The sequence below is a fragment of the Tachysurus vachellii genome, chromosome 12, assembly GCF_030014155.1.
Source record: "Tachysurus vachellii isolate PV-2020 chromosome 12, HZAU_Pvac_v1, whole genome shotgun sequence".
Classification (NCBI taxonomy): domain Eukaryota; kingdom Metazoa; phylum Chordata; class Actinopteri; order Siluriformes; family Bagridae; genus Tachysurus; species Tachysurus vachellii.
This window is the reverse complement of record NC_083471.1, coordinates 1,054,898-1,071,169: the sequence shown is the minus strand read 5'-3', so window position 1 is coordinate 1,071,169 and position 16,272 is coordinate 1,054,898. Positions and strand designations below refer to the sequence as shown.

Below are 16,272 nucleotides of genomic sequence, written 5' to 3'. Positions count from 1 at the left end.
ATCCTCTGTAAACTGGGTGGTTTGTTTTTCCCCCATCATGCTCCGTCAGGGATTAATTAGACTATTTGCTATTGCTATTGACAGACTATAAATTTAGACACTCTTCTATCTGGTTATCTTACCTTGACATGGTCCAGAGCAAGGTATAATGAGTTGTTATAAATACAATCAATTACATTATTAAATTTTAATGTAATACTATTAGATTTTTACATAATACTGCTTATGATGTTATATTAAACATGTTGTAATGCAATAACTTGTTCATTATATTAATTTTCTCCAGATCTGGAAGGCACTGTGAGTGCAGCAGATGGACAATCTCATTGATCTGCAGATTCCAGAGGAGCCTTCACTTTGTTTCAGTTCCCTCAATACCTCATGTTTGAAGATTGATTATCGTCTGGAAGTTCGGGTTTTGCTCTACATCTTCTTTAGCACGTCTTCTCTTATCACTGTGATTGGAAACCTGCTTGTGATTATAACTGTGGTACATTTCAGGCAGCTGCGCACATCAACTAATTACCTCATTCTCTCTCTGGCTGTTGCTGACCTGCTTGTAGGAGGAATAGTGATGCCTCCTAGCATGATACGCTCGGTGGAAACTTGCTGGTATTTAGGAAGCACCTTTTGTAAAATACACAGCAGTATGGACGTCACCGTGTGCACTGCATCCATTTTAAACCTGTGTATTATTTCTTTAGATAGATATTATGCTGTATGTCATCCGCTTCTCTACTACAGTAAAATGACTCCTACTACCATTAGATTCATGATTGTTGTGTGTTGGAACATTTCTTTTTCTATTGGGTTTGGAATGGTATTTCTGGAGATCAATATTCTTGGAACTGAAGAGTTTTATTACAGTAACTTTGTGTGTGAAGGTGCATGTATGGTGTTTCAAGCTAAAGCTACAGCCATAGTGTTTCCTTTTCTCTGCTTTTACATCCCTGCAGTAATCATGCTTTGTGTGTACGTGAAAATCTTCCACACAGCACAAAGACAAGCTCGTGCAATTCAATCCACAAATGTACAGATGAAGACGGTCAAAGAAAAAGACACCATGAGCAAGTCAGAAAAGAAGGCCACGAAAACTTTAGCTATAATTGTGGGAGTTTTTCTGACATCCTGGGCGCCGTTCTTTATCTGTAACTCCATAGGTCTACTTATAGAAAATTCAGTTCCTCCGATTGTGTTTGATGTATTAATCTGGGTGGCATATTTGAATTCAACATGTAATCCGATAGTGTATGCATTTTTCTACAGCTGGTTCAGACAAGCTTTTAGAGTCATTCTATCTGGTAAAATATTTCTGGATGATGGTGTGTAATATAATAGCTGCTGCCTCAATTCCCTCTATTCTTGATTAATACCTTCACACTTCTAACTATACACAAACTGCACTTCAAATAATAAATGTTATATAGACAGTGGTGTAAAAAGTGTTGGCCCCCTTCCTGGTTTGTCATTTTTATGCATGTTTGTCACACTTTAATGTTTCAGATCATCAAACAAATGACTGTAAATATGAGGGAGTTTTACCAATAAGTTTTATATCCAGAGTTTTATAAATGAAACAGAAACCAATGAGTTTGTCTACGAGAATGAAGAGAAGACCAATTCAATAAAGAATACAGGAGGCAATGGTGAGTGTTAAATGAAGCTCCAGTCACAAAGCGGATTGCAGCGTGATAGATAACATCCAGTTTATGAAGGAGAGTTTTTGAAGCAGACCTATAAACTACATCAGCATAATCCAAAATTGGAAGTACTGTCGTTTTAACCAAAAACTTTAGAAGAATGGGTAAAAGAAGATTTATTCCGATAAAGAAAACCAATACGAGATTTAACCTTTCCAACCAGTATATTTATGTGAGTTTCAAATGACAACTTGCTATCAAGCCAGATACCAAGGTTTCAACATTCAACATAGAGTTCAGAACCATACAAAGATAAAATTTTAGGCAGATGTGCAACAAGTGGTAGATTTCTGTCAAATCATGCATTTTGTTTTAGTTGTATTTAAAACCAAATGAAGATTAGAAAAAGCATGTTGGATACGAGTAAAACTGGCCTGCAGCAAAGACAGTGCAATGGTCGAGGAACTGTTGAATGTATAAATGATAGTGTCATCAGATAGCGTCATAAATGTATGTAAGAATCACCTGCAGCAAGAGGAATATCATTAATATAAATATTAAAAAGTGTAGGGCCCAAAATGCTTCCTTGTGGGACCCCTTAAAATAGTGGCAGGGTATCTGACCCTCCACCCTTACTGATTGTGAACGACCAGAGCAGTAACTCTTTAACCAAGCCAGACAGCTCTCAGAGAACCCAATATCTTTTAGCCTATCCAGCAATATTTCATGGTCCACAGAGTCAAAAGCCTTTGCCATATCAACAAATGCAGCTACACAGTACTCCTTGTTGTCAATCACACATATGATGTCATTGAAAACCTTAAGTGTAGCAGTGATACAACTATGACCGGATCTGAAGCCAAACTGAACCATGATCAGAACCATTAACAGTCAAATGATGCTTGAAATAACTTGATTTTGCCTGTCTAATGGACTGGGTACATTTATTTCGTATAGCCCTATCCGATTGCCAGTCAGAGATATTATTAGAAGCCTTTGCTCTACGCCAAATAGTGTATATAAAGTGCTTTATAACCTTTTCCAAACTGATAGCTCTTAATTACGTTTTTTCTTATTTGTTCCTGAATTTCTTTGGATCTCAGCATGGTGTAGCTTTTGAGGATAAGTAAGTCAGTTAAGTTATGTTTTAAAAAGAGGGGCAAGCACTTTTTCACACAGGGCCATGTTGGTTTGGATTCAGTTTTCCCTTAATAATAAATACCTTCATTTAAAAACTGCATGTTGTGTTTACTTGTGTTATCTTTTACTAATATTTATGATCTGATGATCTGAAACATTAAAGAGTGAAAAAAAAAGAAATAAAAATCAGGAAGGGGGCCAACACTTTTTGACACCATTGTAGCCTTTTTCATCTGATTTTAAGATTATCTAAGAGATGAGGATAATCTGCTGAGTCCAAATTTAGATCTGTCTTAGCAAACCAGAAGTGTCATAAGCAAGAAAAAATGGTTTTCTGTATAATGCTGTGTTCAATTTCCACTATTTTCAATATTACATGTGCACCATCTTTGCCTGTTGCATGGTTTAAGTCACTCATTTTTCACCACATGACAACAGAATCTTTAATCATAATCACATTTAAATAAATTAGCACATATCTTTAGCTGGGGGGCACGGTGGATTAGTGGTTAGCACGTTCACCTCACACCTCCAGGGTGTGTGGAGTTTGCGGTTTCCTCCCCCGGTCCAAAGACATGCATGGTAGGTTGATTCGCATCTCTGTAAAATTGGCCGTAGTGTGTGAGTGTGTGAGTGAATGAGAGAGTGTGTGTGCCCTGTGATGGGTTGGCACTCCGTCCAGGGTGTATCCTGCCTTGATGCCTGATGACGCCTGAGATACGCACAGGCTCCCCATGACCCGAGAAGTCAGATAAGCAGTAGAAAATGAATGAATGAATGAATATCTTTAGCTAGAGAGTCTTTGCTTTGTGCTTGTTACTATAAAGCACAAAGCAAAGACTCTCTAGCTAAAGATAGTCATGCACGGTTTCTGATTGGAGCATGTGGTAATGGTCTTGGATTGGCAATTGTTGCAGCTTCGCTGAACCTTCAGTAGCTGTACTCCTATATGAACTACAGCTACTGAAGGTTCAGCGAAGCTGCAACAATTGGCAAGTCCACATGTTTGGAGGAAAACACTGGAGTGGTGTCCAGACACATCATTAAGTGCATTGATCATGTTATTGCTTCCAAGACCATTACTGTACCACACACTTCAATCAGAAACCGTGCATGACTACAAAGGTCTATGTGCTGCTGAAGATGAGAGACTCTGCCTTCAGAGCAGGTGACAAAGTTAGGGTTAGGGTTAGGTTAGGCTTTAAGAACAGTGAGGGCCAAACAGACCTAGCCATCAGAGAAAGCAAAGGGTGCACTTGAGAGAAGATGTGCCAGGAGAATCCATAGCTACTTCCACAATAGCAGCGACACCCAGTGGATGTGGCAGGACATACAGGAGATCACAAACTGCAGGACAACTTCACCTGTCTGTCACAGTGATACCTTCCTTCCAGATGTATTGAACTAATTCTGTGTGGTTTGAGGTCCAGAATGACGTGGTGGGGAGGAAGGCCACCATTTCTACCAATGATCAGGTGCTTTGTCTTAGCATGTCTGATGTGAGAAAGACTATGCAGAGTTAATCCATGTAAGGCTGCTGGACCAGACAACATTCCTGCCAGAATGGACAGAAGATGTGGAAACCAACTGGTGGATGTCTTTAGTGACATAACATTTCTCTGAGCAGCGCTGTTGTTTCTAGGTGCTTCAAGACCACTACTGTTGTCCCCATGCCATAGAAGCCTTCAATGTCCAGCCTCAATTAAGATTGTCCTGTCACACTTACAAACATCATCATGAAGTGCTTCAAGAGGCATATAATGAGGCTCAGTTCTAGCATACCACCCCACTGCTGGGCTATCCACTGGCTCCTGTACCATACAAAGCCAAAAATGGACCAGATCCCTCTTACCTCGAAGCCCTCATCACTTCGCACACTGCGCTCTGCACCCTCAGCTCTACAGCACTGCTCCACTGGTCCCACCATCTCTGAGGGTAAGAGGTCCCTGCTAAAAAAAAAACAGCATTGCTGGTCACCAGCATAAGGTATCGTCGATGTCGGGGCGGAAACCTCGTATGTCCAAATTTGGTCAATTTCATATTTTTTCACATATTGATGCTATTGGTCAGACCCCACATGGGTCTGTTATTTTTACAAGTTTTTAACTAATCTAAAGTCTTGAAAATAGCTTGAGCGCAAATCTCATAACTCCATTGGACACTTCAACTGTCCACCTCTTCCTCACTCCGCGGGAGAGCTTTGCGGCATATTTCTCGCAACGAATCCACACGTGTTTTGAGGTAAATGTCTTCAAAACACTAGCTCAAAGAAAAAAAATCTTGACCCCCGCTAGTTCTGGTGCTCGTCTGAGGACAGGTACAGCGTTTTTTTGATTTCCTGAAAAATAATGTTTTGGAGATACGAGGATTCCGCCCGACAGTGACGGTATGTTTTGCATGCTGGGACCAGCTTGGGATGGTGGTATGCTGGTCCAGCATTAGGTGCTGGTTGCCAGTGTGCTGGCCGACCAGCCTGGGATGCTGGTGTGCTGGCCGACCAGCCTGGGATGCTGGTGTGCTGGCCGACCAGCCTGGGATGATGGTATGCTGGCCGACCAGCCTGGGATGCTGGTGTGCTGGTCCAGCATTAGGTGCTGGTTGCTGGTGTGCTGGCCGACCAGCCTGGGATGGTGGTATGCTGGTCCAGCATTAGGTGCTGGTGTGCTGGCCGAATAGCCTGGGATGCTGGTGTGCTGGCCGACCAGCCTGGGATGCTGGTGTGCTGTCCAGCATAAGGTGCTGGTTGCTGGTGTGCTGGCCAACCAACCTGGGATGGTGGTATGCTGGTCCAGCATTAGGTGCTGGTGTGCTGGCCGACCAGCCTGGGATGCTGGTGTGCTGGCTGGTATCTTAGATATGTAACCTAGTGAACCAGGTATCATCCAAACCACTCTACAGATATTACCATTGCCATCACACTCCATCTGGGCCTTACCCACCTGCGGAATATAAACGCTGATCATGGATTTCAGTTCAGCATTCAACATGATCATTCCTAATCACCTGACTGAAAAGGTGAGTCTGCTGGGCCTGAACACCTCCCTCTGCAACTGTATCCTGGACTTCCTAAGTGGTATTCCTCAGTTAATAAAGATAGGGAACCAGCATATCCAACATCACCAGTCTGAACACTGAACACCTACAACCACTCCACCACTGGACCTACCCTGATCTCCCACTCCCACCCCTAACCAGCACCCCCATCACCACCCCCTGACCAGGTACACTCTGCTGAATCACAACTGTGCAGCAGTGCACAACTCAATCCACATGATCAGGTTTGCCCATGACAAGGCTGTGGTGGGTTTCATCTGCAAGAAAGTACAACAGCTAACAGTCTAGTATAGAGCCAACCACATCTCTCTGAATGGGGATAAAAGAAAAAAGATTGTTGTTGAGTTCAGTAGAGCATGGAGGGCCCATTCTTCACTGAACATTGACGGATGCACTATAATAAGCTTCAAGAGTACCAAATTCCTTGGTGTTCATATGGCAGATGGTCCCTTAATGGTCCCTTAATACCAGCACCATTATCATCACCAAGAATGTCTAGAAGTGTCTCTACTTTATGAGAAGGCTGAGAAAAGCCCATTTCCCAACCTCATCCTTAATACATTCTACAGAGAGACTGGCGAGAGCATCCTGAGCAACTGCATCAATGCCTGGTTTAGGAATTGCACCATCTTGGACCCCAAAATCCTGCAGTATTGTGGACAGCAGAGAAGGCAATTAGAGTCTTTATTCCTCTATCACAGACATTTACATCACAGGTTGCATCTGCAAAGCCAAATGCATTATGAACAACCCCACACACACCTCACACAATCTCTTCACCCTGCTGCCATCTGGAAAAAGGTATCAAAACTTTTGGGCCCTCAAAGCCAGACTGTGTAACAGATTGTCTCGTCCCAAATAATCAGACGTCTCAATAATGAAATAAACCTCAATGAACCTTCCCTAGATTATCCTCTGTAAACTGGGTGGTTTGCTCCCCCCCCCCACATGCTCCGCCAGGGATTAATTAGACTATTTGCTATTCCTATTGACAGACTATAAATTTAGACACTCTTCTATCTGGTTATCTTACCTTGACATGGTACAGAGCAAGGTATAATGAGTTGTTATGAATACAATCATTTACATTATTAAATTTTAATATAAGACTATTAGATTTAGACATAATACTGCTTATGATGTTACATTAATGATGTTGCAATGCAATAACTTGTTCATTATATTAATTTTCTCCAGATCTGGAAGGCACTGTGAGTGCAGCAGATGGACAATCTCATTGATCTGCAGATTCCAGAGGAGCCTTCACTTTGTTTCAGTTCCCTCAATACCTCGTGTTTGAAGATTGATTATCGTCTGGAAGTTCGGGTTTTGCTCTACATCCTCTTTAGCACGTCTTCTCTTATCACTGTGATTGGAAACCTGCTTGTGATTATAACTGTGGTACATTTCAGGCAGCTGCGCACATCAACTAATTACCTCATTCTCTCTCTGGCTGTTGCTGACCTGCTTGTAGGAGGAATAGTGATGCCTCCTAGCATGATACGCTCGGTGGAAACTTGCTGGTATTTAGGAAGCACCTTTTGTAAAATACACAGCAGTTTGGACGTCACCGTGTGCACTGCGTCCATTTTAAACCTGTGTATTATTTCTTTAGATAGATATTATGCTGTATGTCATCCGCTTCTCTACTACAGTAAAATGACTCCTACTACCATTAGATTCATGATTGTTGTGTGTTGGAGCATTTCTGCTGTACTTGGGTTTGGAATGATATTTCTGGAGCTCAATATTCTTGGAAATGAAGAGTTTTATTACAGTAACTTTGTGTGTGAAGGTGCATGTATGGTGTTTCAAGCCAAAGCAGCAGCCATAGTGTTTCCTTTGCTCTGCTTTTACATCCCTGCAGTAATCATGCTTTGTGTGTACGTGAAAATCTTCCACACAGCACAAAGACAAGCTCGTGCAATTCGTTCCACAAATGCACAGATGAAGACAGTCAAAGAAAAAGCCACAGTGAGCAAGTCGGAAAGGAAGGCCACGAAAACGTTAGCTATAATTGTGGGAGTTTTTCTGACATCCTGGGTGCCGTTTTTTATCTGTAACTGCATAGATCCATTTATAGGATATTCAGTTCCTCCGATTCTGTTTGATTTATTTCTTTGGGTTGGATATTTTAATTCTACATGTAATCCGATAGTGTATGCATTTTTCTACAGCTGGTTCAGACAAGCTTTTAGAGTCATTCTATTTGGGGGAATATTTCGAGCCAATTCCTCACACACCAGACTTTTTTAATGGATTTTTCAAGCTGAACCTACAAACTCTGAGCAGTGAAAATGGGGAAAACTCTCTCCTTCTCTTCATTTATAATTACTGTTTGCTTCTGGTGATCAACAAGCAATAATTGTTTTTGGTTCTGTTCAAAATCTGAGCAAATTATTAAAGGGATTATATTAATGTGTTAATCATATTTAAGAAGATATCAAAGTGTACATTAAGAAATAAACCCAATAAAACCTCTTTGTTTCAGCTCTCATTATGGACTTATGTTAGACTAGAAATATTCAACAAGTCTCTAAGTCATCATAACGTCTCTCTCTCTCTCTCTCTCTGTATATGTATATATATATATATATATATATATATATATATATATATATATATATATATATATATATTCAATTCACAAATGAGGATTTTCAGTGTTTTTTTAATTTGGTTTATGATGTGTGGGACACTGTAAAATATCTTCACAACAAATACATGGTAATTGAGTATTTTTATACATCAAGGTTCTCCAGTGTTCTTAAAATTCAGTGTGTCAAAAACTGATTTCAATTTAATAAGTAAAAAATACGGACAAGCATGGATATGTTTATCTGATATATCGTTGCACATATTAAGAGAAACACCTACACTGGTCTGTGATGAATCTGATTGCAGGTTCATGCCCAATACATTTTTTATTAAGTATTTTAGAGAAATAATTGGCAAGACTAATATTCATACACACATATTATCCACCATACCTCCACCTGATTCACAGCAATTTAATCCTATTTTAATTTAAATTAATCCTATAATTGTAATCCTATTCAATAACACTGCTTTAGCACTGTGTTTAGTTTCCATCTTTTCTGTCTATCCTGTTTTCCCAATGCTGGTTTGCTTAAAATGAAAAGGATCTGCTCACTCAGCGAGCCATGGCAGTACCGGACGATCCTCTAAACTACAAGCCATCTTCCTTTCCCACACCCAGTAACCCCAGAGACATATGACTGATATTTTGGGTTTTCTTAATGCAACACACAAATATTTAATCTGAAAAGATAATTCAATTTACTAAAGCCTCAGTACTGTGTACATATTCAGTCACCACAGAGTTGGTTCAGATGCAAGTTAAACTGTGACCAGGGCTTAAAAATAGAGACAGTGTTTCATGGGTAAATACTAACCACAGGACAGTGTATGTAAATGATGTTGACTGTCTTTTTGTTAAACACCGGACAACATCTTGACATTCCCATCCAAATTTGACTACAAGCTCATAATTAAACCCTAAAACTGTCAGTATTTTTTCTGGTGCTTTTATGTTTTCATTATATTATCATATAATTATATTTACAATTAACCCCATTGAGCAAACCAGAGACAACAGTGGCAAGACAATTCTCTGCCTGACAGACGATTTTTACTTGTCAGTTAACAGCTTCTTAAATTTATTCATAATGCAGTGATTTCATCAGGACAATAAGTGTCAAACAAGACATTTATTAAAATGTACAAGAATGCATTTAAATAATCTCAGTTTTCTGAAATCTAATATTCTACTTACATATACAGTAGATTTATAGAGAGATATTTACTGCTACGTCTTTTAAGCTTGAGCTACATCTGCATGAGCAGTTTGCTCAGAAGGACCTTTGCGGTTTTCCTGAAACAGCTATAAAAAAATACGTAGATTAAAGGATTAAGCATTGCGTTTAAATACGCAACCCACATAAGAGATTCATACAAAAGGGTATTGATCGAATGGCCTATTAGTGGGTCAATAATATTACATACAAAAAAAGGCGTCCAGCAAAAAAGGAAGGTTCCAACGACTATAGCAAGGATTTTGGTTGCTTTGAGATCTTTAGTTGTCAGTGGGGCAGAAAGATTTGGGCCTTTACTGTAGCCATGAATCACTTTAGCGTGTCTTTGTGCCACAAAAAATATCCTGCTGTAGACACTGATTATGATACATACAGGGATAAAGTAGAAGATAATAGAATATTCCAGCCCGATTTCTCTGGCATGCAAAGAAAAACACCCCCCCACACAGGATTTGTAAAAATCACCCCTGATCTTGACTTGTGGATTTGAAATGACAATAGCGAAGCCAAACACTAACGCCAGGCCCCAACTGGAAATGATCATGGCTGCACCGGTTTTGTTGGTCATCAGGATTCTGTAGTGCAGAGGATAAAATATAGCCAAGTACCGATCAATAGAGATGAAGGTAAGATGCCACACGGTGGTGTTACACAGCACAACATCAACAGTGGTGTGAAATTCACAGAAAATTAGACCAAAGTACCAGCAGGATTCGACGGAACGCATCATGCTGTGTGGCATCACGAACCCTCCGATCAGAAACCCAGCCAAAGACAGAGACAGGATAAGATGATTGGTGGCAGTTGGAAGGAGATTCTGAGAGATGTAGATGACAAGGACGACTAACAGGTTTCCGCTCACAGTGAGGATGAAGATGGTGGTGAAGAGGAAGTAGAGCGAAAGGCGCAGGGCGAGAGGGTATATGGTCCGAAGACACGAGTTGTTCAGAGAATCATAACACAGAGCAGTGGACTCACGCATTCCAGACAGACTCGTGTTCATCTTTAGGGAAGTGTTTCAGAAACGGAACGTCTAAAAATACAGAACACATGAGATTGAGGGAGTTACTTACACTGTCTACGCTTGATAAAGATAAACCTTGTGTACTGTGTGACATGACATCCACAGACAGAAGGAAACAGCATTAAGGATTCAAGGGGCAAAATGTTAGATGTATAAATACACACACACATTGATATCACACACACACCATGATGTCTCAGAACATTTCTTCATACTAAACTGTGTGACATTCACAATTTAGCTTTGACTGAAAAATGCGTTATATTACAATAAAGGTAAAAGTCCTTGTCTGGTTCAACATGTTCACAAACAAATCATTATGGTGTCACGTTCAGGACATTCATTTAGACAAAAGAAAACTTTATGTCAAAGAAGGAAACATTTCATTTTCCAATGAGATGTAAATATTACAGCCAAACTTCTGTATACATTTAAAAGCTAATAAAAGAGATGTTTTTGTTTTCTGATAAAATTAGCAAGACCCAAAGGGCCGAGACGAACAGTTTCAGGTTCTCCAATGCTCAGGATGTCTGAAGAGTTTCACAGTAATGACCCTGAGCGAGCTGCTACAGATATAAAGGTCAACATGGTTTATTACTGTTTACTGCTCTTTATAGCCCATTGTTGTACAGAGAAATGTTGGCTTTCACTTCACTATTTGGAAGTATCTTTGCTTTGCAGTTTTATTAAATGGGCCTAAAACTTAGATAGATAGATAGATAGATAGATAGATAGATAGATAGATAGATAGATAGATAAAAGAGAGCAAGAGATGCAGTTTATCAGCACTACCACCACGTCGACAGTCTGTTAGAAGATGAACAGATTACAGAACATAGAATACATAAATCTTTAGCTGCATATAAATTACATACATTTTATTTATATAATAATAATAATAATAATAATATCAATAATAATAATAATAATAATAATAATAATAATATCTGGGAGAACTTTAAAAGTTTTACCTCTGAATGGCTGAGTGTCTGTGTTCTGTTTAAACTCTAACAACTTGTATTTATTCATATATTTATTTAGGAAGTACGAGAGGTAGGAGAAATGAAGCACCGCTGATTATAAACCAATCAAACACACTATTTCCCCCTCGTGTGGCTGGAATCGCACTCGATTGGCTTATTGCTTATCGTGCATCACAGACGCAGACGACTCATGAAGGTTTCTCCTTTACATCAGACAGATGCGATCGTGTCATACGTGGCCTGATGCGGTCTGTAGTGTTAATGTTCCACTGCTGTGACCTTTCGATATCTCTGTTCGGCTAAAGGTTAATGGTTTGTTTCATTATTTTGAGTTATTTATGTGCCACTGAACACAAAGTATTGAAAGCTTGTTGTTTCTGCTTTCACCTTTGAAGGGATAAAACCTCAATATCCTAAAATCCCAGTATAAAAATACATAATTAAATGGTGACGAGTTTTAGGAAATACTAAAAGCTCTACTTGAAAGCTTTGTATCTTATCATACGTTTTGTTTTGGGTTTTTTTTTTGGAAGTGAATTTTATTTTTATGGATAAAGTTATAAACAAATTTAAAGTGTTAGTTTAGCAGCTTTTTATCCAGATTGTACAGTAGGCAGATTTTCTCCTGGACTCATAAACCTCTAATAATGAATCTATAAATATTAATATAATATGCTAATGAATTCAGAGATGGCATATCTGTGCTATCTAGCTAACTATTTTAAAGCTAATTAGCATGTTATGGCACTGAATAACCTTTTAATTTAATTAAGGTTACAGTAATTAAATCTCAGCCAATTCGTTCAAAGGCCCTACTGAGTAAATGGTCTTCGTGCGCTCGTCATTCACAGTACAACAGTCCATTTGAGGGAAGTGCAAACAATGACACAACACACTGCCATTGGAACAAATGGCCAAAACAATCAGGTGTTATCAAATACAGCAGGTAGCAACCGAGTGCCTGAATAATCTGAATTAGAAATAGGAGGAAAAAATGAACCAAGAGCTTTGTTCCATGAGCATGTTTACGTGTCTCTCTTACGGTCTTCATAAGATTTATTCCAAAGCTTTGTATCATGAGATAAATAGAACCGTGACATGATATTAAACTTAGAAGTGTCAAAACTTGTGCACACACAAGTCCTACAATCAGAGTTAATGTGATTGCTCATGTAGAGAACGATTGGTTTAATCCAGGTCTTTGTGTTAATATCTGTTCCTTTCCAAGTGTCAATATTAAACATCTGTTTCTCATTGTGTGTGTGTGTGTGTGTGTGTGTTGGAGTCTGTTTGCACAGGTCATAATTGTGAGTCTGTATAAGGAAGCTGCGTATCTGGGCACGTATCTAGGTTTCACAGAGATGTTTGCTCTGTGTGGAAGTTTTAAAACAACACGAGGTATTAAAGGACCACTGAGTTTTTTTTCTTCTGCAGAAGATCTTGTGAATGCTCGACTTCTTGAAAGGACCGATTTCTCACACACACAAAAAAAAAACAAGCCCATGGGAGAAGACATTCCATGGTTTATTTCCATACTGTAAAAGGATTCAAATGTCCGCTGTGTTTGTTCCCAGAAGAAATTTATCGTTTTGCTAACAGTAAAAAAGGAAGTGGTTCAGTTCCGATCTTCTGGCCAAGTGAGTTTCTGACTTTAATACATATTTTGTACTTTATAACTTTATTATAACTTTCTAAATGGTTTGTAATTATTTTAACAGCAGAAAGAGAAGAATGTACTCGTTGGACCGAGCCAAATACAAGCTGAAGGAAAATCATTAAACATTACAAGTCTATCACGGACAGAGACACGGCTTTTCCACTGAATTTCTCTTTCTCAGATACAGTTTGGCACGATGGACTACGATACCTTGTCTGACTCGGATGAAAATACAACATAACATCTACATATCCTCACTTTGTGAATGTAAGTTTAAAAAAGAAATTCTTGTATTTGACCTTAATGACATCATATTTTTGTAAATGGTGGTTTATTTTTCTCCCACACAAAGGACCACGATGGACGATCTAAACATCAGCGACTTCAACCAGAATGCGCTTGTTTGCTATGAGTCCATTAACGGATCTTGCTGGAGGATTTCACGACCTTTGAACGTCCAGATCTCCATGTTCCTCGGGATGACAATCACCATCCTGATGACTGTGATGGGAAATATTTTGGTTATAATTTCTATAGCACACTTCAAGCAGCTCCACACACCAACCAACCATTTAATCCTGTCTCTGGCCATGTGTGACTTCTTGTTGGGTATTTTTGTGATGCCGTTAAGCTCCATGCGCTCTGTGTACGGATGTTGGTATCTCTCGGACTTTATGTGTAAGGTGCACACAGGAATGGACATCATGTTGAGCACAGCGTCTATTTTTCATCTCACTTGTGTGTCAGCAGAGCGTTTTTGTGCTGTTTGCAGCCCTTTGACATATCGTTCACGCTTTCGTTCTGCCACCGTGCTGTTTCTGGTCTCAGCTAGCTGGTTTATTTCTGCATCGTTTGCCTATGCCTTAGTGTTCGGAGAACTCAACCTCAAAGGCAATGAAGATTTCTACGAGTCTCATGTGCGCTGTGTGGGAGGTTGTCATGTCTTTTTTAGCCATGGCTCAGCCGTGGTCACTTCTATGGTCTCATTTTTCATCCCTGGCTTAATTATGTTCGCCATCTATTCCAGGATTTACATCGTTGCCAGAAGCCAAGCGAGATCCATCAACATTTTGGCCAGTCAGCTCAGGATGCACAGCCCCAAACCTGGAGCATTCAGGTCCCGAACAAGGAAAAGCACAATGACTCTTGCCATTGTGGTTGGAGTTTTCCTCCTCTGCTGGACTCCATTTTTCCTCTGCAACATCATTGACCCTTTTGTTAATTACACAATATCACCATTGCTAATTGATGCCTTGGTCTGGTTTGGATATTTGAACTCTGCACTGAATCCCTTCATTTATGCGTTTTTGTACCCTTGGTTTAGAAAGGCTTTGAGGATCATTATCAGCGGAGAGGTTTTTCACAGGAACAGCTGCAGATTTCAACTGTACTCATGAATAAAACCTGACATCTGGGAGGAAAAAAACATTTTCTGTGGGTGATTTTCTTCTGATGTGGTCCTGATGCCTTAATGCCAGAAACAGAAACTGGTTCCCAGACTGAAAAATTGGTTCTGTTTTTCATTAACTTGCTCAACAGGAACCGAGGAAGCAGAAGTGTCAGTGCCGGTGGGCGAGGCCTTTATGGTGGCAAATAAAGACGATATAACAACGTGTCTGTAAACGAAGCATCAAGCCACTGAGAGAAACATCTGTATCTCCAAAAGACTGGTGTTCAGCTACAGCTTCTGAACCATACACATATCTGTTTTTACATCTAAACCATATCACCACTGTTACATGGTCGTATGTTGAATGTAGTTGCTTCTGTAAACAACTTAAACTGAGACTGAATGGAACAAAGGTGCCACATACACTGTCATCATCCTTCTTAACTGAGATCTCTGTTACTGATTAGTTGAGTTTCTCTTTTTTTGTGTGTTTGTATAATTTTATTATTAATATTCTCTTACCTTTAAATTCCCAAATGTTTTTGACCACTGTGTCTTGTATAATATTCAGTGTATACTTTTCCATGTGCTGTACAGCACTATAAATAAAGGCTTCAGTTCATGAGTAAACAAACATGTACAGTAAATCAACCATGTTTCATCAACATACACTTTTATTAGTTGTCTTCAGACAGATAACTACATGGCCTACATGCTGTTGGTTAGTTAGCTTAACCCAAACTAGACATTACTACAGGCTAAAGACCGAATATATATTTTAAATATAGATTCTGTGATATGTTCACTTATTATTTATTACTATGTATTAGTCTGACCTACAGACTCTGGAAAACTAATCATGAGAGATCTTACTGAGTGATTCTTATTCTTATAGTGGATTGATTATTGGACTAATAAATTACTATAAACCATAAAAAACCTCCAAAAAAACCTCCAAGAGAAAGAAAAATAGCATCATGTGTTCATGTTTGCTGTACTGCTGAATGTCATAAATTAAACTGTGTGATAGTGCTGACCTCTGGTGGTGGTGATATGTAAGTGCACCATGTGGTTTTATTGCCCTCTGTTGGTACAGAAAATGAATAAATAAATTAAATAATAAATAAAATGATTAATAAGGGCAATTATATAAGTACATAATCCTTTTAAAAATGTTTACATTTCAATTACTGCCTTAATAATACTGCAAAACTTGTAAACTTGAAGATGTTGCTCTATCTGCATGTTCTCCAGTTCACAGACATTAATTTCTAGAAAGATGCTAAATTATCTGCTAACAGAAGAACAAATTGTGAAGCTTGAAAAATGAGTAAAAGAAGCTAAAAGAATATTGAATTGATTAATATTTGACTTATATTAATCCCATAATAAGAAACATTACATACACATGACCAGTCACTCACAGTCACATTGCTCTTACTACAGTGTCATTTTCTGCAGTAATCTGTCAAATCAGCAATCTTAACTAACAAACAAACAAAACAAGTAACATAAATATTAACTATTCTGCATGTCAGAGAGAGAGAG

The 16,272-nt window shown here is 39.1% G+C and overlaps 4 protein-coding genes across 4 annotated transcripts; 3 read left to right on the top strand and 1 right to left on the bottom strand.

Annotated features, from left to right (window-relative positions):
* Nucleotides 1-313: 313 nt before the first annotated feature.
* On the top strand, nucleotides 314-1,330 carry LOC132854961 (trace amine-associated receptor 1-like). Its single transcript, XM_060883645.1, has 2 exons — nucleotides 314-632; nucleotides 705-1,330. Exons 1-2 carry the CDS (start codon nucleotides 314-316, stop codon nucleotides 1,328-1,330), a joined length of 945 nt encoding a protein of 314 aa, XP_060739628.1.
* Nucleotides 1,331-7,058: 5,728 nt separating this feature from the next.
* Nucleotides 7,059-8,090, top strand: LOC132854850 (trace amine-associated receptor 1-like). The gene has a single exon (XM_060883492.1). It carries the CDS (start codon nucleotides 7,059-7,061, stop codon nucleotides 8,088-8,090), a length of 1,032 nt encoding a protein of 343 aa, XP_060739475.1.
* Nucleotides 8,091-10,108: 2,018 nt separating this feature from the next.
* LOC132855122 (trace amine-associated receptor 8b-like) lies at nucleotides 10,109-10,699 on the bottom strand. Its single transcript, XM_060883867.1, has 2 exons — nucleotides 10,375-10,699; nucleotides 10,109-10,245 (listed from the first exon to the last, which is right to left on the bottom strand). Coding segments are annotated over exons 1-2 (300 nt in total). The 5' UTR covers nucleotides 10,674-10,699; the 3' UTR covers nucleotides 10,109-10,244.
* Nucleotides 10,700-13,059: 2,360 nt separating this feature from the next.
* taar1b (trace amine associated receptor 1b) lies at nucleotides 13,060-15,477 on the top strand. Its single transcript, XM_060883390.1, has 3 exons — nucleotides 13,060-13,314; nucleotides 13,396-13,601; nucleotides 13,687-15,477. Coding segments are annotated over exons 2-3 (1,047 nt in total). The 5' UTR covers nucleotides 13,060-13,314; nucleotides 13,396-13,599; the 3' UTR covers nucleotides 14,732-15,477.
* Nucleotides 15,478-16,272: the final 795 nt, after the last annotated feature.